General features: G+C 42.5%; 1 protein-coding gene across 1 annotated transcript; it reads left to right on the top strand.

Annotated features, from left to right (window-relative positions):
- The first annotated feature begins 69 nt into the window (after nucleotides 1-69).
- Nucleotides 70-27,983, top strand: LAMP1 (lysosomal associated membrane protein 1). Its single transcript, XM_045007438.1, has 9 exons — nucleotides 70-226; nucleotides 14,822-14,940; nucleotides 18,630-18,849; nucleotides 18,986-19,144; nucleotides 22,067-22,272; nucleotides 24,544-24,666; nucleotides 25,691-25,760; nucleotides 25,963-26,133; nucleotides 26,985-27,983. Exons 1-9 carry the CDS (start codon nucleotides 178-180, stop codon nucleotides 27,122-27,124), a joined length of 1,257 nt encoding a protein of 418 aa, XP_044863373.1. The 5' UTR covers nucleotides 70-177; the 3' UTR covers nucleotides 27,125-27,983.

Here is a 27,983-nt window from a genome sequence, read left to right as displayed (position 1 = left end):
CTCGTGCCCTCTCGCGATATTCTCCCCGCCCCCTCTCGTTGGCGGCCGAAGCACGTGACGCTGTGGGGCGGTGACGTCAGCAGTCATATGACCTGACGAGGGGGGGGGGGTGTCTCTTGTGCCCGGCGGCAGCAGCAGCAGTAGCCGTAGTGCGGAGTCTCCCCTGCGCCTCCCTCCATGGCTCGGCTCGGCCGCCGCGGGCTGCTCCTGGCCGCGGGGCTGCTCGGTAAGAGGCGTCGGGCCCGGCCGCGCGCGTCCCCCGCCCTCCCCCGGGAGGGGACCCGGTCTCCGGCCGCGCGGGGGCGGTCGCGGTGGGGCGGCTGGGGGGGGCCTGGCCCCAGCGCCCCTGGCGGCGCAGCCCGGCGCGGGCGGCTGGTGCCCACCGGCTGTGACAGGCGGCTCGGGGTGGCGCAGACAGCGAGCAGCGCAGCCCGCCGGGGGGGGGGTCAGCGCCTTGGCCAAACCCATCCCGGCCCCTTCGGCCCCCGGGGAGCCTGAGCCAGCAAATCCGCCCTTCAGCGCTGCGGTGCGGGGGTGGGGGGCGTTTGGGCTGGATGCGGGGCTCTGTTCCTGCCCCCCCACTGGAAACCGCCTTGGCTCTTACCTGGCTTTCCTCTGCAGTTTTCTGTTTTAATGTTGTAACTTTAAACTTGTTGGGGTTCAGGTTTCTTGGAAAGATGCTCAACCTTGTGTGTGGTCCTTGGATTTGCCAGATAAACGTACACTACAATTTAAGGGCAAACTTCTTTCCTGTGTGGGGATGGTGGAGGAGTCCTTGGTGGGCCCTGTATCCCTGAAGGATACGCAGAGCAGAACCCACCTCCCTTGCGTTCCCTGGGCCAGGAAATGAGAGGCAGAAGTGCAAACTTGGAAGTGATGAAGTAATACCCAGCAGAGCTCCCCTGTGTGAGAGAAATTCTTTGGACATACACAGTCAGATTAGCCCTTTCTGTTGTTTGGCTCTTAGATGTCTTAAAATCAAGTATCTAGGGGACTTCACTGCTTTACAAAGTTCTACTGCCTGAATATGGCTGTGAACCATTAAGTTAAATGACATGGTGCTGACAACTGTAATGGTCAGTGTAGATGGGACAAATATAGTCAATGTTGTGCTTGTAATGAATTCAGAGTGTCACCAATGCATTGATATCTGGCTGATTCTGCAGACAGGTGAAACAGTAGCTCTCAGATGTAGTGAACTTTCCCATTCGTTTTAGGGGCTTGTTGCCTAATGTGACTGTTTCAAATGACAACAGTAGTTTCCTGCTGAATATGTTCAGCAGAAACAGGGGAGGGTGCAGTGGGGAATGCAATTAAACTTCATCCCACAAATGTAGCTGCTACTGCTGATAGGTGGAGGGAAGACTTGCAGGGAGAGTAAAATGAAATTCAGTATCACTAAGTAAAGGATCCTCTATTGGGGAAGCAGTGAAAGGAATGGGTTTCTGAGGGAAATGTGGCCTATTTTTGGAATTCCTGTTGCATGTTGTAGGCAGGGCTGTCCTTACCCATACGCAGTGGCCCCCGCCCCAACCCCACCTCTTTCCGCCTCTGCTCCACCTTAGCCCCACCCTTACTCCTCCCCAGCCCCACCCTTCCCCAAGGCCCCTTCCTGCCCCTGCTCTGCCCCAGCCCCGCTCCCACTCCCCTGAGAGAGTGCAGCAGGGCTGGGCCTGTGCTCACCAGCAGCAGGAAGTGCAGCAACCTGGCCCCAGCCCTGCTGTCGGTGAGTGCTGAGGGGGTGGTTCCCCCCTGCCCTCAAAGTCAGCCCCCCCATCCCCACAGAGGCCTGTGCCTCACCCCCCCCCACATGGGGGGGCTGCGTAGGGCCCCAGAATAGCTAGGGATGGCCCTGGTTGTAGGTGCTGCTTTCACCTAATTCCAGTCTAAGGTGCAGCTTTGAACCTTGCCAGTGATGTCTTGGCGCTCAGTTCTTGCATTGGGTGTGCTGATTAAACATGGTCATCTAACAGTCACTTGCTGAAAAGCACTAACTCATAAAGGCAATTGAGGAAACTTGCATAATCTAGATTAAAGCCCAGTAAATACTTTTCAGACACAATAGATACAAGAACTATGTAGTTAATCTATTTGTTTCTCTTTATAATGGGCATTGGTCATACTGGGGGACAATACAGGGATTGTTAGGCTAGAAAACTATTGTCATAGGTTCATAACTGTATAGATGGGCTGGATACCAACACTGTAGAACTCTGGTGTTTGAAAACGCATATCTGAATCTTGCAGCTTTGGTTCTTTTTGAAAACTTAAGTTGCAGCGAACTTGTATGTGAATGTTTCAGATCAACTTTGCACTGTGCTAATCTTATCTTCACTGATGGCTTGTTGAAGCATGCTGTTCTTGAGATAAAAATCCTGTATGGCTTACAATGTCCCCTAATATATCAAATCCTGATGAGCCATTCAGAATGGACTTCTATAGCTTTTCTGGCTGCTTCTGAAGAAACACGGTTCTGGGACAATGTACTTGGCAAAGTGAAGACTCCTTGAAGGTGTAATAAAGTGCAAATGCTAAGTGGATCCTGTAATCCTCCTCTTCCAACTGAGATGAGCTTCCTAGGTGTCTGTTCAAAGGCAGCTGAGTTGTGGTGGTAAGGTTTTGGCCCCTGACTAAATGGCCTTACTAAATTTTCATGGGATGCATGGCATTGGTTACAAGTAATACTACATGGTCTGCTGGTGAACAACTTGGTAAAAACTGTTTTGATTAAGATGCCAGTACTAGGAGCTGAAATTAAACCTCAGAGGGTACGTCTACATGGCATGTTGGAGCAAGCCATCCAGCCCAGGTCAACAGACTTGTGTTAATGGGGCTTATTTTAGTGCTCTAAATAGCATCTCTGGCTCTGAAACTATGGGGTGGGGTTGGGCTTAAGAGCCTGAGCCCCATCATGAGCTGTAACTTGAAAGTACTGTCTATATGGCTGATTTTAGAGTGGTAGCCTGCTCTCTCGACCCTTGTCTGTCCCTAAGTGCCTCGAGTAGCCCACAATGAAAATGCTACAGTCAGAGCAGGCTGCTAAAAGGAGAGCAGATTCTGCCAAAACTGGTGGTTAACACTGTAGTTAGTGTTAACTAACTGTTAACCACCCCAACACTGTTTATCAAGAAACAAAGAAAAATAAATTGCACAGCCCCCTTTATTGCATTCCAGTTCTCTGGCTCCCAATCAGCAAGTAAGTCCATAAGAGTGGCTGAAGAGGGTCATACCAAAGGTCCATCTAGCCCAGTATCCTGTCTTCCGACAGTGGCCAATGCCAGGTGCCCCAGAGGGAATGAACAGAACAGGTAATCAGCAAGTGATCTGTCGCCCATTCCCAGCTTCTGGCAAACAGAGGCTAGGGACACATCCCTGCCCATCCTGGCTAATGGCCGTTGATGGACCCATCCTCCATGAATTTATCTAGTTCTTTTTTTGAACCCTGTTAGTCTTGGCCTTCACAACATCATAATAGATGTCCAGTAAGGTGGGGAGTTATTTAAAACTCTACTTACTATACAAAATGTTCTTCTGATCCCCAAAGGGCCATCCACGTTACCAGATCGATATTAGTTTGGATCTTACCCAAAATATCATGCTGCCAGCCAATCCTTTAGTATCTAAAACTAAAAGTTTTTATTATAAAAAAGAAGAGAGCTGTTAAATGGTCAAAGCAGTGGTACATATGACAGAGTTCTTAGCAGCATTGGTGAGTTTGCTGGCTTGTCGAGTCCCTCTGGAACACATCCACGTGGATGGGTCTGTCAGTCCTTTGTTCAAAGCTTTAGTTTGTAGAGAAGTTACTCCAGAGGTGAGAAGCAGGATAGAAGGCAAAATGGAGAAGATGCAGCTGCCTTTTTTAATATCCTTGCCATGTGGCTTATACATTGTTTGTCCCAAACACAAGCTCACAGCACATGGGCATGGAAAAGCATTTGGAGTCCCATGTCCACAGACATGTACCTATATGTTGTCCCCCTGTCTTTTCTCAGTGGGCTCATTGTATAGCTGATTGTCCTTCATGGGCAGGCTAGATAGAGCTGATGTCACACTGTCTGGGAGTGTCACCCTTAGAAACACAGCACTAATTTGATATACAAATATACCACACATAATTATAACTCGCAATACATACATAAACCTGATTATCATATTTTGCCCATCATAACTTTCCCACTGATGCCTTACATGGCATATCTTGTAAGAGGCCTTGCAATTTTGTAATACAGATAGCAATAATATTATAAGTGGTCACCCATATTCCATACAACGTCACACTGGGCTGGAAGGCTTGCTGCAAAATGCTGAATAGATGTACTCTGAAAAGACAAAAAGCATAAAGCTGCAGAAAAGTTGCCTTGCTAGAGAGGCAACTAGCATTTTTTCAGCTAAACTAGATGCCCAAATTTTGATGGGATTATGGCTGTTTCTGGTACTAACGATGAACACTTTTCCAGTAGCTATTTTCATTTTAACTGCTGTCAGTTGCATTCTTTCCTTCCAAGTCACATATAATCGTTTTAAAATGATCAGTGGCTTCAGTGAGAGGTGTCGTGACCAGTTCTGCTGTAGCATGTAAACGAGTCCGCTGCCAACCATAAGACCACAAAACTTAGTACCACTTTTAAAACCGATCTGAATACTTCATTGCACTACCTTTATACTGAACTGTACATATTTCAAACTACTCTTTATTCATTTGGTGAGACTTTGGTGTGCCAAACATGATATTTGAAACTTTTTGTAATGCTTTTGCTTAGTAACTTGGAGGCATGTTTCTAGTTTTAAATAGCCTTGGTTGCGATGTGGATCACAAGGTGAGGATGACTGGGTTGTTTGGTTTGGTTTGTTTTCTTTGCTCAGCTTTTTCTACCCTTCATTGGCAATGAATAACATAGTACCAGGTAGTACTGACAGCCTCACTTTTAATGAAAATGTAACAAGTGTAGTAGCTGTCCTTCCCTTTGATCCTAGAACATTCAGCTGCAAATGTGATGTAACATTCCACAATGGGTAATGCATAAGAAAACAAAGACAATCTTTGGCATTCAGGCTTGGGCACAGAAATCTGCATTTTCATCAACTGGAAGAAAAATAATTAAGGGTATTAAAATTCAGTTCATTTCTGATTAAGTGGGTTCCAGCCCACAAAAGCTTATGCCCAAATAAATTTGTTAGTCTCTAAAGTGCCACAAGGACTCCTCATTGTTTTAGTTCATTTCTAGTTTGGTCAGATGGCCCTTTCTAAACAGCCATCTTGAAAAGAGCACCTAGGGAAGGCATGCACAATTTCTGTATGGAGGCTGAAGGTGCACCGGCTCGTTTTGTTTAGATGAGAATGTGAAGATGGTTCACTGAACCAGTTTGGTCTGCACCTCTTCCATCATCTGTTTTTCTGAGGGGACTTTTCTGTTTAGTTCACTCTCAGCCCTGAGTTTGAGGGTATTCCCCACCCCATCCCAAAGAAAAAATGTGATTGTGGGCTATCAACCGGACAAACATTTTTCACTATTTATCTGCCCTTTTAGAGGGAGAGAATCCTGGTGTAAAACTCTTGAATTGACACTTTTTAAGTTTCAGATACCAAATGGAACTTGATGTAACTTCACAGTGACTTTTCAAGCCACACTTGCAGTTGCTAAATGGCCTTTTTCTTGTTTTATTTAAGCTGGAAAAGTTGAGTGAGTAAACATTGTAGCAGACTTTGAACTTGTCTTTATAGTGAACTGGACAGCTAAGAATCTACGTAAATATTTCCCCCCATTACTGATGTGAAACATTTATTACACTAAAATGCTTGAAAATCATGTGTCAAAATGAAAAACTGAATCCTTTGTAAAACTTGCACTGCATGTTGCTATTCCGCATGAATTCTGTGGCGAGAATACATTTATTTAGCTCTGTGTGGAGTATGATGTAGTCCTCTCTGCTTCATACTCAAACTTTTTTACCTTTTACCTTTTGGCTAATAGTTTGGTTACCTTTGGGTAAAACACTGTTGGCGAGTATTTACACTAGCCTTTACAAACCTAACATTAGCTTAACTACCGTGAGCTATCAGTTAACTCATGGTGGAAATCTAATACAGACTGCTAATTATTGGTATCTTTATCTGACACTAGCGTGAAAAGTATAGCATAACCCCTCCAGTGAACTATATTCAATATTCTGTTTACATTTAATATAAGCTGTAATACTTCAAATTGAGTTTCAAAGACCCAAATACCTATTAGCATCAGTACACCACTTGGGATTTCAGTTACTCATCCTTCCTCAGAAGGGAAGCCTGACCAGGCTGGGTGCTGCAGAGAATTCTCTTGGAATAAGAGGAGTCTTCCAGAGGTTTTTGGGATTTTTTTTTTTAAACTTACTCTGACTCTTTAGGTTCATCTGCAGCAGAGAGAAAAAAGCTGTTGCCACTGCAGCTTCAGGCGACTGCAAGATACTTCTGTGTCTTTTGTCCTAATGCAACACAAATATGGTCCGTGTATCATTGTTGCAAGTCTTAACAAAGTTTGCACCTGCCTTGGCCACTGCATTTACTGTAATGCCCGTGTGGACTGAAACGGTTGTTACAGCTGCATGGTGCAGTTGGTCCCTCCCTCCCACTCCCTGTTCTAATTGGGTCTGAAGGCAGTTGATGTGGGTCTACTCTTGGGTCTACCCCTTGCCATTCCCTGCTGTCCTTCTCCCCCCTGCCCCCCCCCCAAAAGAAAAAGTGGAGAGAGGTAGACTCATAACTTCATGTATGCTTGTATTGATTCTAACTTACATGTCACAAAACATCAAACCTAACCAGGTGCTGTGCTGGTCTCATCTCCTGAGAAACAGGAGAGTTAACAAATGCACATTAAACACTTGCTTAAAACAAATCTTGCTGTTTATTTGATGTCTTGTGATCCAGATACTGCTGTTCTCTCACATCCCTCTCTTCTGTCTCCTCAGTCCTTTAACAAAGGGCTTGTACTGGATGTGCCCCTGGGATGCTATTACTGGGGTGGGGGGCTCTTCTCTCAACTCTGGTATGGACCACGCCCCTGCCTGCCTGCATGTGGGAGGCAATGTTAAAGAAGCTGTTAATTCAGCTGTAAAACAGGGCCCTAGTCAGCCATTGAAGTGACTGTGGGTTGTAGGTTCTAACCCACGACCGGAAGTACAAGACCGACAAACACCTGAATTATTTAGACAAAAATCAAACCAAATTCCTTACCTCCTTGGCACACTGTTCTATCAAGAAGCACCACACCACTTGGGAATATGCCCCTGGCCCAGAGTCTGTCTGGCAGAAGGTGCAGGCAACTTCCTGCTATGCTCAAGCCGTGATATCTGCATGCACAGCTCTTGCATGGTGGTAAGCAAATGATAACAGGTTCGAATAACATACTACCAACTATCCAGCAGCTCCAGAGAGCTGTACAGAAGTTATGGGACAGGCACCAACTTGCAGTGGTGTTGTGGCAAGTATTGTGTGTGCAGTGCCTTCATTGGCACACAGACTGGTTATGGCATGCTGAACCATTGCAAGGTCATAGTGTTCTGGCAATGTTTAGCTATGCTACCTGGAAATCTTTTTCCATAGCATAGAGCCCTTAAGTGACACTTATAATGGGACTTTCATACTGTAGTTAAACAGATTACAATGTGAGATTTCAGGTGAGGTGGATTCTGGTGGCTAACCCTCTTCTCCTCTCCCCCCCCCCACTCCCCAAGCATAAAACTACTAGAGGGAAATCCAAGCTAAACAAAACTATGTTACGTAAACACTAGTTCTTTCAAAAACTAATCTGCTGGCTTGAGATCTCTGTGTACCAGGCAGAACTCTAGAATCATGGAACAACCCTAATAATGAAACTGCAGCAGCAGAGTAAATCATTAACTCCTGCAGGCAGCAATCTGGGCAGTTTTCTTTGGGAACAGATACACTAGGGTAGTCAGTAGGTGGACTGTGGCTCGAATCCAGACCTCAAGATACTTTTGAACTGACCCTGAAAACTTTTTATTTACTTATCATTTATTTTTATTTTCTCCAGAGTCTGGACCTTGACTCTCTGGAGTCTGGATCGTGACAAAAAATAATTTGACTACCTCTGGCATACACTGTAACAACTGAAAACATGTTTCAACAAACATCTCAGTTTCAGTAAGCGCTAACCACTCCTCCACCACCACCACCACCACCCCGCCCCCCTCCCTCCCACACTTAAAAAACCCGCTCTCTGTCAGAGGCTGGATATTGAATTTAGTGCACCCAATCTGGAAGGGTAAATCCTATGTTACAACCTTTTATAGATGTAATTAAGTAGTATTTGAAACTTTCTCTGAGGGTGAAGAAAAGGGAAATCCTAACTTTCTATTTGAGCATCAAGTGAAAGTTACTTAGCAGTGCAAAGTTAAATAACTAATATTGTTTCTCCTACTGAATTGCCTGGTGGCCTGTGTGTCTCCACATGATTATTTTGTATTTAACAGGGAACTGAAATGGTAACTTGTAACATAATACTCCACCAGCATGTTAACTTGGGGTCATAGCAAAACAAAGGCAGTTCTGGAAATAAATGCTCCTTTAGTAAGAGATTCAACATACACATGGAAACACAGACTTCAGGTAGAAATATGTTGCACTGCTTTGTTCAGATAGGCAAAACGGGGTCTTCAGAAAACCATTCCTATTTATCACTTGCATGTTTACTTGCATTAAGTCACAATTTCTTGAATATTGTATTTATCCAGCTGTGGTGTAAATCAGTCTTTAAAATTACAATGTTTCTGAATCTATTTTACAAAGCTGTATCACCTTGCTCTGTACAGTAGTAGCAGTGCAGTGAAAAATATTTCCCATGGAGATCACTGGCCTCTCTTCGCTTTCAATGATCATGGTAAGATTACTCATAAACACTAGTGTCTCGAGCTACTTAACTATATACCCTGAAAATAACCACCAACTTTATGGAACCAGTGCTCTATTGGTAACAAATTGCAACAGTCTTCTTTGGTGCTGTCAACTATTAAACTAAAACTCAGAAGGTCACATCACCAATTGCTTAAAGTAAACAGGAAAAAATAAAGGTCTGCTGAATCAGCCTGTACTACAGTAAGCATAAGCAGTGTTGTAATTGTATAGTATTCTTTAATGAGATACATTAAGTAAGGCTCAGTTCTATAATAGAACTTCTTCCTAGCACTGACTTTGTAATACATTGGTGTTGGTTTGGATGTACAGTCCCGTCTTCAGCGTTTGACAGTTTATAAATTCTCTTACGTCTTGTAGATGAGCTGAGACTTTCACATGCTGTAAACGGTGACGATCTGTACTGAAACTGTCCCCACAAAATCCACAAACGGCTTCTCTCTTGCAGGCTCAAGGAACTTGAGCCTGCCTTCTTTTGGTTTCCTTGACTGTTCTTTACTAACTCCCCTTCTTTCTGTCTGGTCCTTTTGGTATGTTCTGTGCTCTCCCTTCTCTCGTGTTCCCCTGTCACTGATCATCTTATACATCACCGTGCCCCTTCAATGACCTAATCAGTTCCTGTGGTCTTGAGCCTACACTGTCTGCCCTCAACCTATTTCTGACTTCTTCCCTATGCTTATGCTTGCATATCCTTCTGCATGTCCTGTTAATGCCCTAAATTAAACACAACAAAAGCTGAACTGTACGTTTCCTCCTAAACTACCTGGCCTCCTCACTTCATCAATAACAGCTCCACTGTCTTCTGTCAGTCTCGTAATACTGGAGTTGCTCTTTCCCTCTCAGTAAATCTAGTCACTTCCCATGGGTTCTCACTGGTTAAAGTGCTGATTCATGCCTTGGCATGAACTCTTACAGGGGCTACAGTAAACTGTTTTTCTCATGCAACTTCCTCCTCCTACCTTGACATCACCTAGCAACTAAAATAATCCTCTCCTGCCACTTTAGCAGTTATGCCTCCTCCTTTTGGCCTCACATTCCTCTTCGCTTAAAGATCAGACTCCTCATCTTTGCTAAGGTTCCACTCCTGTCTCATCTTCCACTCCGTTGGTCCTGAACACACACCTTCTGGGGCTCTCTCCTTTCATTGTTGCTTCCTTAATCTCTGACTGTGACATTCATTCCTCTCTTCACATTGCTCTTCTTTGGCCTGGAATGACATCCTCCCAGTTTGCGAAGCCTTCTCTCCCCCTGCAATCTCCTATCAAACCTCATTTCTTTCCACTACTGGCTTCTGTTCCTGTGCCACCTGATCTTAATTCTAATAGCATCATGTTTGTTTAAAGGCTAGAAATCCAGCCGTCTGACTGTGCAGCTCAGTGGCACCTAAATATACTGTAGATTTTCAACCCATAAGTCTTCACTCTTTTCATTTGTGGCTCTCAAAGCACTTTCAAAGTGTGGGCAAACCCCAGTATCCCTGTTTTACGGATGGGCAACCTGAGGTATAATTTTAATATAGTGCTGGATCCTCAGCTAAGTTAAACCTGAGCTGTTTCACAGCATTCAATGGAGCCACATAGAATTGGTCAGCTTTTTCCCAAAAAAGGCCTTTTTGACTAAAATAAACTTTCATGGAAAAGCCTCCAATTTGGTCAAATCTTCCTGATTTTATTGAAAAACAGAATGTTCATTGTTGGTTTAAAAACTTTGAGTTTTTGGAAGCAGGAGTAAAATGTGATTTTGAAGGAAGCCCTGCACTGGGCTCACAACGGCTACAGACCTTCCCCCCCCCCCCCCAAGGGTTTAGGAACTACCTCAAGGTGTGTTTTGTGATGAACCCTGATTGTGGAATCATGGAATAATGGAAATCCTGAAATATAAACACAGCTTACAAAACCCTACAAAAACTCAGGACTGGTGCTTCCATTGGGCAACCCTAGGCAATCGCCTAGGGTGCCAGAATGTGGGGGGTGGCATTTTGCGCGCTCCCAACAGGGCGCGCGGGAACTTCGGGTTCCGCTCCCGTCACACCGCCGAAGAAGGACCCTCTGCCCATGTGCCACAGAAAACAGCTGCAGGCAATTGAGCTACTGCTGACATTTCGGCAATGACTGCCACTGTTGCCTGCGGCATTTCGGTGGAGGGTCCTTCGGCGGCGCAACGGGAGCAGAACTGGAAGTTCCTGCACGCCCCTTGGGGTGCGTGCAAAATTCCCCCCCCACCCCGAATTCTGCCTAGGGTGCCAGAAACCCTGGCGCCACTCCTGCAAAAAATATTCAGTGTGATCAAAGGCAACTAACAATGTCCTTCACCCTGCCAATCCTCATTGTGCCAAGTCATGTTGATGAAACTTGCAAAATAGTAATCCTGGTGAGATGGGATCAGATTGCTGCTTGGCTGTGTGTCGGTGCCTGGCTTTATCCCCACAGCTCTTTCCCATCATGGGAAAGGGAAGGAAAGTGACAGATTTCTGTTTTGTCAAGGGCTGCTGGGTTGGGAAATAATGAAGAATCCCCTCATTCTCAAGCAGTGTGAGGGAAAGGAGGTGTCATTCTTATCCTCCTGCCCTCTTCCTAACTAACCAACCATTCACCCATTTTAGCACTGACTTTTGTATGTGTCAGCTGCTCCAGGTGAGCTGGACACATATTGGGAAAGATATTTGTTTCCACTAGTAAAGGCAATGGAATGGGAAACGGACCACTGGTAGCTTACAAAGGCATTCTGTGCTAAGATCATGGGAGAGATGGCTTCCACGTGGAAGATTTAAAGTAGGGTTGTGAAGTGATTGCATATTAAATCACAATTTTTTTAATCACACTGTTAAACAATAATATACCATTTATTGAAATATTTTGGCTGTTTTCTACATTTTCAAATATTGATTTCAGTTATAACACAGAATACAAAGTGTACAGTCTCACTTTATATTTTTTATTACAAATATTTGCACTTTAAAAACCAAAATAAATAGTATTTTTCAATTCACCTAATACATGTACTGTAGTGCAATCTCTTTATCATGAAAGTTGAACTTACAAATGTAAAATTGTATTTTAAAAAACAACTTTTATTTTTTAATTCAATATAAAACTTTAGAGCCTGCAAGTCCACTCAGTCCTATTTCTTGTTCAGCTAATCGCTCAGACAGATAATTTGTTCTACCTTTGCTGGAGATAATGCTACCCACGTCTTGTTTACAATGTCACCTGAAAGTTGTTACCCGAAATTGGGCCAGCTAGTAAGCGTAGGGAGGACTAATGACCCACCAGAATTTAGCAGAAAGCAGCATGTTTATTATTCTGATAAGCTCAAAAAAAACGGGGGGGGGGGAGCTCCCAGGACAGGCATGGCACTGGAGATGTTAGGATCCTTGAAGGTAACTGTCCCACAGCGTAGTGATGGACGGTGTGATGAAGGTAACTCTTCCTAAGGCACAATGAAATGCAACGGGGTGAACCAATGGCCAGGTGGTCCAGGCAAAGGGCTTTTACGGGAGGTATAATCTTGTGAGTGCAATACCAAGCACATGGCCCCTTCCCCTTTTAACCACCTGTTCATGGCCTGCGACTAGAAAGGACGTGACCACGTTTGGTTGGTCACACTCCACCTCACACAATGTCCATGCATTGGGTGAGTGAGCGCTGCCTAATTAGAGTCCCAGACACCTTGTCTACCTGGGAGCTCTTATGATCTTCCAGCTGTTCAAGCAGCCCATTCATTCCACAAGCATTTCGGAGGGAAGGGAAAGGGGAGAGCCACTTCACAAGTATTCAGAGGGAGAGGAGACAAGGGCGGGGAGTGTAACAGACCTTTTGCTAGAGTGACCAGATGTCTTGATTTTTATAGGGACAGTCCTGGTATTTGGGGCTTTTTCTTATATAGGCTCCTATTACCCTGCACCCCCCCGTCCTGATTTTTCACACTTGCTGTCTGGTCACCTTACCTTTTGTGCATACAGATCACTGCTGTTCCTACAACAAAAGTGAGAACAGTGTTTGTATGACATTGTGTTAGCCGGTATTACAAGATATTTACATGCCAGATGCACTAAAGATTCATATGTCCCTTCATGCTTCAACCACCATTCCAGAGGACATTCTTCCATACTGATGACGGGTTCTGCTCAATAACAATCGAAAGCAGTGCAGACTGACGCATGTTCATTTTCGTCGTCTGAGTCAGATGCCACCAGCAGAAGGTTGATTTTCTTTTTTGGTGGTTGGGGTTCTGTAGTTTCCGCATCATTGTGTTGCTCTTTTAAGACTTCTGAAAGCATGCGCCCTACCTCGTTCTTCTCAGATTTTGGAAGGCACTTCAGATTCTTAAACCTTGGGTTGACTGCTGTAGCTATCTTTAGAAATTTGATATTAGAGCCGCCTTTGTGTTTTGTCAAATCTGCAGTGAAAGTGTTCTTAAATCAAACGTGCTGAGTTGTCATCCTAGACTACCATAACACACAATATTGGGAAGAATGCAGGTAAAACCATAGAGCAGGAGACATACAATTCTTCTCCAAGGAGTTCAGTCACAAAATTTATTTAATGCATCAGCATGGAAGCATGTCCTCTGGAATGGTTGAAGTGGCATATGAATGTTTAGCATATCTGGCACGTAAATACCTTACAATGCTGGCTACAAAAGTGCCATGTGAATGCCTTTTCTCACTTTCAGGTGACATTGTAAATAAGAAGTGGGCAGCATTATCTCCTGTAAATGTAAACAAACTGATTTCTCTTAGCGATTGGCTGCACAAGAAGTAGGACTGAGTGGACTTGTAGGCTGTACAGTTTTACATTGTTTTGTTTTTGAGAGCAGTTATGTAACAACAACAAAATCTACATTTGTAAGTTGCACTTTCACCATAAAGAGATTGCACTACAGTACTTGTATGAGGTGAATTGAAAAATACTATTTCTTTTGTCACTTTTACAAGGCAGGTATTTGTAATCAAAAGTAATATAAAGTGAGCACTGTGCACTTTGTATTGTGTTGTAATTTAAATCAATATATTTGAAAATGTAGAAAAACATCCAAAAATATTTAATTTCAATTGGTATTCTATTGTTTAACAGTACGATTTAAAACTGATTTATTGTAATTAATTTTTTTTGAGTTAATAGCATAAGTTAGCTGCCATTAATCGACAGCCCTAATTTAAAGTACTTTTTTTTCTCTGAAAGTACAGAAGTACTAACTAGTGTCTTCAGGACACACCCACAGATCTCGCTGGAGATGAACATGAAACTGTTTTCATCAGACTGTACGTTGTCACTTCAAGACTTTTATCCAAAGCTTTTCTTGTACCGAGGGGGAGGGATAGCTCAGTGGTTTGAGCACTGGCCTGCTAAACCCAGAGTTGTGAGTTCAATCCTTGAGGCGGCCAGTTAAGGATCTGGGGCAAAATCAGTACTTGGTCCTGCTAGTGAAGGCAGGGGGCTGCACTCAATGACCTTTTAGGGTCCCTTCCAGCTCTATGAGATAGGTATATCTCCATATATTTTTTTTATATTGTATTTTATTTTATTTAGTTGTATGTGTCAGTCCTTCTCTTGGAGTCTAAAGTGAGCACTGTATGGATATGTCTGTACATACAGTGCTGTAATCGTGCAGCTGATAAAGCTGTGCCATTGCAGCATGTGTTGAAGGTGTTCTGTGCTGACGGGAGTCCCGTCGGCCTAAAAATGCCACCTTCACAAGCGGCTGGAACTACGTCTGCCGGAGAAGCTCTCCCACCAATGTAGCAATGTGTACGCGAGTGACATAGTTAACCAACATAAGCGCTCGGGAGTGGAATATTCTCAACCTTGAGCGATGTGAGTTTTGTTGACCTAGGCTATGTCAACTTGAAGAAACAGGTTGTTTCTTCAAGTAACACTTTGTTTGAAACTAACTACTTTCCACTCTTAACAGTGTTTTTACAGATGTCCTCGTCAGCATTTGAAGTGAAAGATCAGAGTGGTAAAGTCTGCATAATAGCTAATCTGTCAGCGTCCTTCTCAGTGGAATACCACACCAAGGGTGGTCAACAGGTAGGAGCAGTAGCTCAATGTTTACTTCCGATTTGCATTTTAAACAGGCAAACTGATGTTGGTGCAGGTGGGTTCTGTTAGAAGTTAAAGCAAACATTAAGCCAGAAAAGCTCCTTGCACAAACAGTGCTCTTTAAATCTTTTATTCCTCCTTGCTTCTGGAATAATGGCTCTGACACGTTATTTCCTGAGTAGACTTTGGGAAACACTAATAGTACTAAGACTGCCAGCTGCTGCATGAACTTGAGTGATTTAATTTGTCAATTTGGGGTCCTAACATCAATACTAGAAGCTGCTGCTGAAGGGTGCATTTAATACTTCAGGTTACATAATACACTAGACCAGTGATCCCCCAAACAGTGGCCTGCCCCTCTAGTGGGCATGGAGGAATGTTCAGGGAAGGGGGGAATGCAGCAGGGCCCAGACCAGACCCCGCTGGTGCTGCCCAGCTCTGCTCCCAGCCTGGCTCCTGGGGGGGTGTAGACAGGGGTAAGAGGGGTGCAGTGTGAAAAGTTGGGAGACCACTGCACTACACCAAGAGCAGCAACGCTTAGTTTGCCTTACCTCAGTATAGACAATCTCTCAAATCCTGCAGCTATTGCTGTTGGCTCCTTTCTTAAATTGTGGCCTTCAGTTCAGCAGACTGTGTGCCCTTCGTACTGTGATTCTCCTGCTTTGTGTATGCACTTAGTCTGCTTTTATGCCAATAAAAAATTTAGCCCCTATGGGCCGCTTCATGAGACTTCTCTAGATGTCTGTCTGCCAGTTGCATAGCTAGACTCCACTTGAGTCTGCTTGAGAGCTCCAGTGTACTGGGACGATTGCTGAAGCTGCTGGGGTTGCATATCCAGTTTGTAGCTCAGTTATTAGGTCAACAAATGATATGTGCTCATTAAATACTCATTTGAGTATTGTCCGCTCCTTTTAGTATTCTGATGTAGTGGTCTTCCTTTGGAGATGGCATGGTACAGCTAGTGTTGCCACCTGGCCAGGCTTTCCCAGCATTGTCATTTTTTTTTTTTTTTTTTTTTTTTTTGGCTCAGGATTATCCCAGATGTCTGTTTTTTGTATCTCAGAGGTGACAACTCCAGGTCCAGTGGACAGGGCACTGGGTGGGGAGTTCTATTGGCTCGGCTCTGCTACTGACCTGCTGTGCCTTAGTGTCATCATCTGTAAAATGGGGATGATACTTTAGCTCTTGTATCTAAGGAGCTCTCAGAGCATTTTACAGAGGAAGGGAACAATTGCCCAAGCCAGTCTCTTCCATTTATAAAGCAACATCTAAAACACTGCATCGTCTGCATTATGCCGGTTTCAGTACAGCACTGCCAATTGAATCTGCTTATTTCAGTTGAAATGAAGAGCTCTTCAGAAGCAGCTACAAACTGTTTCTGTAAGATTATTTTTGCTTCCCTTATTCTGAAACTTGGAACACTCACCTTTGAGCATACTATTACCTTAGCTTAGTTCCTATGTCTCATAAATATACTATCACTAAAGCTGAGAGTAAGTAGCTTTTGAAATTTAAAACCTTTTGCATGACATACGAAAAAGTCTTCAGCAATCTCAGTGAGGAGTTAGTTGGTTCAAAGTCTGTTGTCCACGTTCTTCATCTATGCCAGTGGACTTTATTTGAGGACTTTATTTGAAATGTTGCTTTAGTTCTAGAATTGAAAGATAGTTAACTTGTCTGCAAATTAACTGCTTAGTTAATTTGTGCTTCATTTGACTTGATACAGATTTTACACTAGCAAGTTCATTATTCCTAAAGTGCTGCAGTGTTCATGCCAGATAGTGAAATACAGAAGTTCAGATCTTGAATTATTTAATTTTTATAGAGAAAAGTCTAATAAAATCTCCATAGCTATAAATAATTATTAGCACCACTGATTTAAATCATATTGCACCAAGTGTCAGTGATTATCATCTTTAGGTAAGTGTCTACTGGAAATCAATTAAGGACTGATTCATTGCACCTGCTGCTTTTTCTGGCTGAAAAAAATATAGCTTGTAGGCAAGCAGCTCTTCAAGTTTCAAGTCCACTGATCTCACTTGTTTAAAACTGACTTGGATTTAAATTAATTTATTTTAAAACAACTGCAGTTAAAGCTGTAACTCTTAGTACTATTGCAAGGTGTAGGGATGTATAATGAGTAAGATCTTGTCTGCCCTTCTCTCCCTGCCCTCCAGGATACCACCCTAAATTCACTGCATATCCTAAGGCTAGGAATCATGCTAAAAATCTCGCTCAATCAGTCAGTTGAATAAATTGCACATGCCACGGGTGAAGAGAACTGGGAATTGCTGTATACTTCAGCACTGAAAACTAAAAGGAAATCCTTATGCTGATTGGTAGAATGTCTGTTTGGGCTGCCTTCATGGTAGATAGCACTTGGGCTAGGGCACTTAACTTTTAAAAACAAAAAAGCCTGTTGGTTGCCACTTAATCAGTCTGGAAAGGAATTAAAAGGTGAGCGTAGATACATCAAAGTGTATGCATAGAGAAGAGGAATGCAAAATGAGATGGCTAGTAAGGGGGGAGAGAACAGAATACACTGAACAGGATAAACTGCTCAATGGGTAGAAATTACTGGATTGTGGGATATGGTGGAAAGAAACAGAAGAGAGAATGAACGTAAAACTGGAGATGACTTCCTGTTGTGTGAATACTCTTCCTCAATCTCTTACAAGTTTTATTATATTCTAGGGAAATGGTTAGCACAGACAAGATGGAGTCAAATGTCTGCTTATACATGTGTATAAAGTACCTTTTTGAGCAGCGAGCTTCTCTATCAATCTGTAATCCCTTGAGTTTCATGCCTTATTAGTAGACAATATTTTAGAATGTCAAGCTCTGGCCTAGCAAGATTCCCGTTTATGGCATGTATGAGGAATGAGCTGTGGCGGGCCCTAACATTCTGAACTATCTAAAAATTGCACCCGGGTTAAGTTTGGCATCCACTAACATTCAAATGAAGCTGCTTTCTTAACTCAAGCCGACTGGCCCTTATAAAAGATCAGCTACACAGTGTTTCTCAATGACTGGTCCAGGGATTGGCACCAAGCCCTGAGATCTCCCTGACACAGTTTAAGAAGGCAGCAAGCCAGTCCCTGGTATCAAAAAAGGTTGAGAAACATTCGTACAGCTTGTTAACTTTCCATTGTTCACTTTCGCCTTCAGTGCCAATGTAAAACCTTGTCATAACTCCTCCTGTTGCTCCTTTTCTGAAAGTAAGTAAAATAAAAGATTTCTAAGAATCATAGACAAGCAAGAGTTGTGCAAACTGTACTGCTTAATTTAGTCCTTGTTACCTAGATGTATTAGAACATCAGAGAACAAAGCTTAAATTCTCCAAACTTCCACTTTCTATCTGAGTTCCTGTACCTCAGCTTCTTTAGTTCAGGAAGTCAGGTACAATCCGACTCATGGTGCTAGTTTAGAGGAAATTTGGGGGGGGGGGGGCGTTTTACTTAATTGTTCATGGAGCTAAATGCTATTTAAAAAATTGTATACCTCAAACACTAAAGTATTTTTTGAGGGTTAAATACTTGAATGCTAAGAATGTTCACCCTGTGGTAATGGACTCTGGCTGAGCGTGCTGGAGTAATTGCCTGGGATATCTGAAAAGTAACAGTAGGGAAGGTGTTTACTAATCCCATTTAAAACTCTCTTGATTTTACCCTCTTTAGCTGGTAGCACGTTTCACACTTGCACAAAATGCTGAAGTACTGGCAAACAAAAGCAGTTGTGGTAAAGAGAATGTATCGGCTCCTATACTGGCGATTGGATTTGGAGCAGGACATTTGTTACAAATGAATTTCACAAAGACCTCAAAGCTGTACAGCATTGATGAGCTAACGTTCTCTTACAATTTGTCTGATACAACTGTGTTCCCCAACTCAACTGGAGGTGAAGTAAAAATTTTATTGACTTTCTGTTGTATGCTCCTGAATTGTTATACATGTGGAATAGCACTTTTTTATTTTTCTGTGCAGTGCTATCTGGCAACATCCTAATCTTTGCACAACTACATTTTTTGTTACAGGAGAGAAAAACGTTTCACAAAAACCTAATATTCAGGCAGACTTGGACACAAGATATAGATGTTTCAGTACCAACCGGATTAATATGTTGAATGTGACCATAACTCTTAGCAATGTTACGCTTCAAGCATATCTTGTGAATCATACCTTAAGTGGAAATGGTAAGTATATCTGGTTTATTGAGAAAATATACTGAGACAAGCGAACCTACCTTGTTTGTGGAGGCCTGTGTGACTAAGTAATCAGAAATAGAAATATCCTGTCACCTCAAGATGACTTCTGTTCACTGCCAGCATAGGCTGGACATGAAAGCCACCTGACAGCTGTACAGTGAACTCATGTGGCTTCAGTTCACTTTCTCCTGGATAGGTACCTGCATCATGACAAGCACACATTGGCAGCCTTGGTACAAGCAAAGGATTGTATCTGCTTGGACATGTAAGTATTACAAAAGGGTCCCTGAAGCATATTAGTTGTGCGATATAGGAGGCAGTGGCAGCTGCTGCTGCCTGCTCTGCACCTGATAAATAGGACCAGCCATCAAGAGAGGGTGAAGTGAAAATCCTACTCCAACTGATGCAAAACTCTCTCTCTTCAATAGAGTCTGGATTTCACTCTAGCTGTCTAGTACATTCCATGAACATCAAATCAATTAAATTAAAAAAAAAAAAAGTTGATGCTGGTGCTTTCAGCATGAATTCTCCCTACCAGGACATTATCAGCTGGGTCCAGTGTATTCCATGGAAAACTGAGGAAGGGATTTCAGGAGACGACGACTGTACTTTCCCATAAAACAGATCTTTCTAGTGTAGGAAGCTAGTCTGCAGTGTCTGTGTCTCCCCAAAGCCCTCTTTGTTCAATGGGAATTTCTGAAAGGGTGCTGAATGAGGCTTGTCCTTGTGTAAATACAAGTGTAGACTGTGTTCTTCACTGGTTCAGCTACACCTGTGTTCATTCTCATCAGTGTGCAATTCTGATAGAGTAGTCACAAGTTAGACCGGAGATTTTCACTGTGCTGGTCCCCTCCCAAGACTGTGTTGGGATTTACTTAGTTATATATTCCTGGCTCTTCTTTCACATGGGGAAGTGGGAGCTGCTGCTGCAGAAAGGGAGACCTGACTCTTACCTGCTGGTAGCAAATTGCCTACTTTCCTGAAGAGAGATGTGCAGGAAGTTTACCTGTTCAGTTTTTGCTTTGGTCTAAGATGATACTGAAGGATCCAAGTTCGTGTTCAATATTGGCCTCTGGTGACCAGAGAGCTTGGCATCCTTGCTTTAAAAAGGTGGTTAGTTATTATGGGGAACCATCTTTTATAAATCAGTGAAAATAACACATCTGCACTGTATTTGGGACTTATTCCCACGTGCAAATGGGATCCTTTCTTCTGCAATACACAGGCTAATCAATTTCCCCAGACATACTAAAGGCCTCAATATATGGAGCGCTGTAGCTGCAGTAATTGTAGGAAGATCTTCTGTGTGGCACCAGACAGAACCTACTGAATAGCACTCTGGCTTGTCCTTTGGTTCAGACAGGGGAAATGATCTTATAGGCCAGGGCCTTGGCTCAGAGAGCAGAGCCAAACAGGGCTTCCATGCAGCATCTACATCAGGTCCACAGTGGACCGGAAAGGCTGGACCAGTCTCCCATTGAGATGTAAGCTCCCTGGCATACCTTACCCTGAAATGGGCAGGAGATGCCAAAGAACATACAGGGCTCTGTGTTACCGTGTATGCTTTGAGAGTTTAATTAAACTTCAAGCTAAGTACATTCCTTCTTGACCTGCAGCCCACAATAAAACTTAGAGGCAGAAATTTTGGAGCATATTTATTTAAAACCACTGCTAAGGGGTTAAGTAACCAAAAACTACATGCACAGCATGGAGACTAAACTCTGAGTGGTTCCTCAGACACAGAAGCCAGATCTGCACTACAGTGTTTGCTGCATGGTCTCTTTTATCCACATAAAAACAGTAAATGTGACACTTTAAAGGATAGCATTCTTGGAATGGGACATAATCATGGCTCAAAGCTCAAGTTCCTATACCACAGGGATTTCCTTTCCCTGACTGGCGTGCCTGCTTTAGAAAAGGAGCAGAATGCAGGAGCCTTTGGTGAAGAGTTGCTAAAACAAGTCAGGAACTTGTGTTAGGAGACCCCTGGCATCTCTTGGCAAACAATAGGGATGGGTTGGGTCACTGCTCCCCTATGACAACTTTTCCTTCCCATTTACTACATGGATCCTGGCTTTGAACTGGACAAGAACGGAAGCTAGGCTGGCCAACTGAAGGTGGGTAAACCAGAAATTGTTCCCTTCAGAGAAATGGCAGGGGCGTGGCTACTAGTGCAAGCAGGTCTGATGTAGGAATTGACAGAGGAATGAACCTCACAGGTTGTGCTTGTGCTAGAGGGGAAAGGTGTATTTTGGACAATCATTAGAAGGAGCAATGCAGAGCAGCCTGTGAACAAACTCCGTAAGAAGCTAGATCAGATGTGGGCAAACTTTTTGGCCTGAGGGCCACATTGGGGAATAGGGAGGAATCAGGGCTGGGGCATGGGGAGAGGCTCAGGGGTGCAGGTCCCAGAATGGTACTATACTAGAAAATGGCTTTCAAGGATAACACAAGAACCAGCTTCTGCTTTCCAGTGTGCTGGCAGCCAACAGACTAGGGTTGCAACATGAGCCTAGCTATGTATATGCCAGCAGGGGGCGCTAGCTGCATCTTGATAAATCAGGGATAAGTGTAAATGTTCTTGATTTGGTGAAAAGACATTAATGTCAAACTACTGGATAGATAGCTTCTGTTTCACCATAAACAACTGTTCTGCTAAAACTAATAAGGGTAGGCATGTGTCATCTTGATAACAAATAGAATGGATTTTGAGAAACCCATCATGGTTTTTTTCCATAATGCCTAGTACAAAAATAGAAGAAAGTGAAGCTGACCAGTTCTGTATTGAATCTAACCAGTAAAAAGTAAATGAAAAATTCAAGAGTCTAATTTGTTCTTAATAGAATGACTTCCTTGTAATTCTGTGCAATTGTACTTGATGTTTATCACCTTGTACTACTTTTGTTCCAGAAACTGTGTGTGCTGCAGATAAGACACCCACTACTCCTGTAGCCACTACAGCTACTAGCCAAACACCTACAACAAGCCAGGCACCAACCTCACCTCCACAAAATCCAATGACTGGGAAATATAATGTGACTGGTACAAATGGAACCTGTGTACTTGCTCATATGGGTCTGCAGCTTAATGTCACGTATCTAAGAAAAGATGGAAAGGTATATCTTGTTTGATTTGTACACTAAGAACTTACAGAGAGAGCTAGTGGAAAATATTGCTTCCCTATGCTTCGTAGGCTGGACTGGGTGTTAACCGTACTCCATTATGGTTCTCCAGTTTAATTGTTCAACATTTTAACTTGATACAGTGAATATTCAGACAATACAGAATTAGTGTAAACTTGCTATAAATAGTGTGTTCCTGATGTACTGGGAGCTGTCCTGGATAAGACCCTTAAATGTGTCTCCATTACGTAGCAGGACTCTACAACTTGAATGTTGAACTTCAACTGAAATATATTTGTTCAAGTCATAGAAACAGTTGAAAACATCAAAAGGAGAATCTGGAAAATGAAGATGCTACTTAAATGCGTTTGTGTCATTTAGACACACAAATCAGTCTGTTTGAAAATGAGGCATCTGAATATGAACAAACTTTCAAATTCTGTGCAGACAATTGACAGTCCTTCTTTGATATTATGATATTGCAATTTGAGTTTCACAGTCTCATAGTTTCACAGTTTCAGCCAGTGTCAAAGGCCAGCACACACGAATTTTGAGGGGGCAGAACTGGTTCATAGACTAACTTACTAGTCTTCCCTGTAAATATATTTTTTTGCAATAGAGTCTATTGGCTCTTTTTCAGTCCGCCTCCTGCCTACTCTTGTTTCTTGGCTCTATACTTTTTGCTGCAAAGCTCAGCTCACCAGCTTTAGTGTCAAGCCTGTACCTTCCTACACACATACTTAGTTCATTAACAGGTCTGCTGGAGGGGAATAATTGGGAAACCCACTCTGATAGATTGGGCTCTTTCCTGGCAAACCACAGTAAGGCTTATTGGAAAGACCAAAAACTCCCATCCTTAGGGGAGTTTGGTTGCAAGATCCCTTTTGCTGGTCCATGATTTGGATGCAAGTCAAAGGAGATGATTGCAGTCATATGTTGGATATTGTGAGGTCCAGAAGGTAAGGCATGTGAACTGGTCTGTGGATGTTAGCGTTGCTGGGGGCTTGCTTGAGCCCTAATGATTGTATTGATGGGAAATGCATTTCACCACCTTAGCTGTAAGTTACAGGTCTCTTGTATGGAATCTGGTAAGCCAATTCCTGCAACATGAACTTCTAGCCCCTCTGAAATGGTTCACTTGTCCCCTAGTGCAGTGGCTCTCAACCATTCCAGACTACTGGACCCCTTTCAGGAGTCTGATTTATCTTGCATACTCCCAAGTTTCACCTCACTTCACAACGACTTGCTTACAAAATCAGACCTAAAAATACATAAGTGTCACAGCCACACTTACTGACAGATTGCTGACGTTCACGTTTTTACCATATAATTATGAATCCATTGGAATATAAATGATGTACTTACATTTCAGTATAAAAAAGTCATTGTCTGTATGAAATTTTAGTTTGTACTGACTTCACAAGTGCTTTTTATTTAGCCTGTTGAAAGACTAGGCAAATATCTAGATGAGTTGATGTACCTCCAGGGGTATGCCTAAAGAATAGTAGGAGTTTATAAAAGATCTCTTGTAGTGCCAGCCAACCTGTAAAATTCTACTGGCAGTCTACTCCCAAAACCTGGTTGGCAGCACTTCTAAGTATTGCTGAGACAGTTTGGTGATTCCTTCTTACCCCTAGGTTGGGCATTTTGTTCTACATCAGTCAAGACAGGTGTTTAGTCTTGCCAAATTAAAAGAAAGTTAAGTTATTTTATCAGAGAACTTGTATGTGCAAATTTCTGATTCAGTCCAACAGGCTTAAAACCTTTACCCCATAGCACTCTGCAAACAGGATTGTCTTGAAATGCTGAGATGTTAGCGTTGTGTAATAAAGCCTTTCAAACTCTCTTGCCTTTACATGACTCAGTAATAGGCCAGAAGGGATTATCTTGCCGTTCTCAGTTTTCCCTCATGTGGAAGCAGAAGTGTGTTCATATGGTTGCTTTAATCTAATTTAATAAGCCTTAGTGCATTGGTGGTGATGGCTGATGGTTTCCATCAGGCTCTTCAGTGCAGTACTAGCTTCCTTATCCGCAACATGTTTTAGCTGGAAAATACAGTTTGACTGTAGCCAAGGATCTGGGCCTTAAGGAGAGCACAGCAAGGCTTGAATGGTGGTGTAAGCACAAGGAACCTGTGCCCACATAATGAGCACTTTTACATGCATGTGTGCATCCACATGCAATTTTTCATGCATCTGAGCAGAAGCCAGGTAGCGTTAACATCTTGCTGTAAGATGTAATAACTAGCCCTTTTCTCATCCATAGACTGGATTGGATGTGCTGAATTTTGTTCCAGTGAATACATCTTTCTCTGGGAGCTGTGACCATTCCTCTGCCTTTCTGAGCCTGACTTTTGGGAGAACCAGACTTGTATTCCAGTTTCTACTGGTAAGGGTGTTTAAATGTAGTATCTTGCACAGCTCTGGCTTGCTTTTTAGATGTGACTAAATTGTTCTGGACTCAAGATAGATTTATTTATTTTTGTGACAGTGAGTTTTATTCCAAAAAAGCTTGTTACATCCCCTACAGAATGTATAACAAATGAGGAGGGAGAGGATTTTTGTAAGTAGAAGAAATGGTGGGGAATGAAGGAGCACTTCGTTATTAATATGTTGTGCAATTGTCCATGAATGAAACTGTTGGTAGCTCTGTTGCTTGGAACAGCCTTTAGGGGAACAGACTTCTGTAAATAGGTGTTTCATCTAATTACATGACAAGCTTGCAGAAGGAATTGGATTAAAGTCCTTAGTAATACTGTTTATAAAGCATGACCGGTACCTGCTGCTTCACTGTCTTCTGCAGTGATTTGTTAGGTACTGTGCTTACTTGGTTGCATCAGCAGCACATGTGTCAGAAGAGTTGATAGCCCTTTTATTTCCCTGGGAGGGTGTGTTCAGGATATAGTATGTTTGCTCACTGACTTGAGCAAGTATGATCAACCTGAAATTTCTAATTGTCAGCCTTTAAATGCTGCCAGTATTGATGTTGGCTTGAGTTAAAGCCATTAATGTAGACCCTGGCTTTCTCTAAGGCCTTCCAGTAAGCACTTGTGCTGTATCCTTGCCTGTATTCTACAGATCCCCACCATCCTGGGTCAGCAGGGGATTGTGGTTTTGATGTGTTGTTGAGAGTATTTGTCTTGTTTACCATTTTCAAATGCTAACTTGGTAGCTCTTTAAAAAGTCTCAGGGCATTTTTAGCCTGACTGCCATTCACCACTATACCTGGCATCACATTCTAGAATGTCTTGGGGTTTTGTTGTGGTTTTTTTGTTTGTTTTTTGTAGTGACCTCAGCAGTTCTAGTGAGGATGTATTAAACTCTTCAATTGTAGAACTACATTGTACTTCAACTGTTTAAAACATGTCTGAATGCCAACTCTCTTGTGGTTTTTTGTTTTTGTTTTTTTTAAGAATACAAGTACTGATAAGTTTTTCCTGCAAGGTGTCAATGTGACCACAACTTTGCCTTCTGAAGCTAAAGGTAAGGATTTTTTGTTAAATAAAGTCATAGATGAGCTCTATAAATACTAAGGAGCCTAGATATATGCCCACTAATACTGAGGGTGAAGTCCGGGGGTGGGGGAGCGAACATGTTATGTTTTAACTACTTGAATTTTCTTAAGCCTTTGCAACTTCTGTTTCTCAAACCTATTTTGTTACTTATGCTGCGTTTTGTTGCACAGAAACAAAGGTTGACGTTTTTAACAGCAGCATGAGCGAGCTGAGAGCTAAACTGGGGAACTCCTATAAGTGTAATGCAGAGGAGAAACTTTGGGTCACAGACCATGTCTTTGTCAACTTATTTGATGTTCAGGTCCAGGTTTTCAAGATCGATGAAAACAAATTTGGAGCAGGTAAAAAACTGCATACATCTACACTTTAACGACACTTTAAAGGTTTTAATGAACTTGCATGTTTTACTGATTTAAGCATATCTGAATATTTTTTTTCAGAATCTAGTCTTTAGAGTTAGTGGCCAGTTCAATAAATTCAGCTTGGTCTAAAGCTCAGTCACAGCATGCCTCATTACAACTGTGACAGACCACCAAGTACAGCTAGTTGAGTGTCTGAATTAAGGCTAGTGCATTACATGTAAATAAATGCAACATTTTCTTGGAATAGTGCATATAAAGACACAGCGCACCATTGTAGTGCGCAGAAAAGCTTTGGAGGATCTGTAGTTCCACTTCCACACCAGTGTTCTCTTGGGCAATCGTACCAAAGGAGCAAAGATCTGAGAAGCTGAGTTCCCAACTGGTTAAGTGATCTCAATGGCTATAGTCACAAGGGAAGGTGTTAGGTGAGAGGAGTTTGGGTAGCTAGGAAGAGAAGCTGCTTGTGGGCTCCTGTAGTATTGGCTCTATTAATGTGTGGGGAACTTGTGTGTGTATATATAAATCCACTATTACACTGTGTGCAGTAAATTGCATGTTGTACACAGTGAATACTGTTTATCAAGAGGGTACACAACAAGCTGTTCAATCATTCTTTACTGAATCATCTTGAAAAGCAAGCTGACTTACAGTGGCTATGGTGAGAGCTCCTTCCATTGTTGCTGCCAGGCTACAAGTTAAAAGTTGACTGACTCAAGTTTAGCATGCATCTGTATGCTAGAGTAGAATCTTCCAACATGAAATCAGCTGAAAGTTTGGTACCTTTCCTGTCAATGGGCCAGTTCCTAATGTGAATTTTGTCCTCTTTACAGTGGAAGAATGTCAACTGGATGAAAATAACATGGTGATCCCTATAATTGTTGGCGCAGCCCTTGCTGGACTTGTCCTGATTGTCTTGATTGCTTATTTGATTGGTAGAAAGAGGAGCCATGCTGGATATCAAACTATCTAATAACTTGCACTTAAATGAATCCACGGGTTGAGCAGTTGCAAGAAGTGGAGAAATTAATTTCCCCTAAGCTGAGATCCCTTATTATAAGGGAGCAGTCTTTCTTGCAAAATGCTTGTTAAATTCTGCTTTGTTAAATGTGAATCCATCTTGCAGCATTTAACTATGCACGAAGGAATAACCTCTCAAATTCTGGTGTTTAATGTTGCTAACTGGTTAAATATTTACCTACTTAGAAACAAGCTAAGAGTGCTTTTCTGAATTGGCATGAATTTAATGTCAGTTAGAAATATTCCAGACTGGTGTGTAGCTAATTCATTCACTCAGATTTAAGTCTAACAAAGGGAAGCTTTCACTGCTGGTACTACTACCCTCCTGTGATGAAGTTAGTAATTCTGCTGATGATTACTTACTTTAAAGGTATGTCAGACCAATCAAAATGTAAACATTGATTCCCCTGGCCCCCCAAAAAATAAAAATAAAAAAAAAATCTGGGTTTTTTACTGAGCTTTAAACACAGCATGCCTGGCATCTGCAGGGTATGAATAATGCAATACTCAAACATTATAGGAACTCATTTACAATTGGGCAATTCCCTATTTGATATTTTTGATGCTCTGCCAGCTTAAGAGCTGGCCCTTTTTAAAATATAAAATGGGTGTGTTTATTTACTTTTTTTGGTAAAGTGAATTTCAGTCTCTTCTGGTGGCTGTCAGGGCAATCCTGTTACTGCAGATATGTACAAGATCAATTTAATCTGCTGACTCTCTTGCTTTAAACGTGGCTGGGGTTGTACACTTAAGGATCAATTCTTATGTATGCATTGCCTATAACAATGCTAATAAAGACACATTTTTCTGTA

The sequence above is a fragment of the Mauremys mutica genome, chromosome 1 (genome assembly GCF_020497125.1).
Source record: "Mauremys mutica isolate MM-2020 ecotype Southern chromosome 1, ASM2049712v1, whole genome shotgun sequence".
Lineage (NCBI taxonomy): Eukaryota > Metazoa > Chordata > Testudines > Geoemydidae > Mauremys > Mauremys mutica.
Note: the sequence above shows the minus strand (reverse complement) of the source record. Positions and strands in the feature narration are given on the sequence as shown.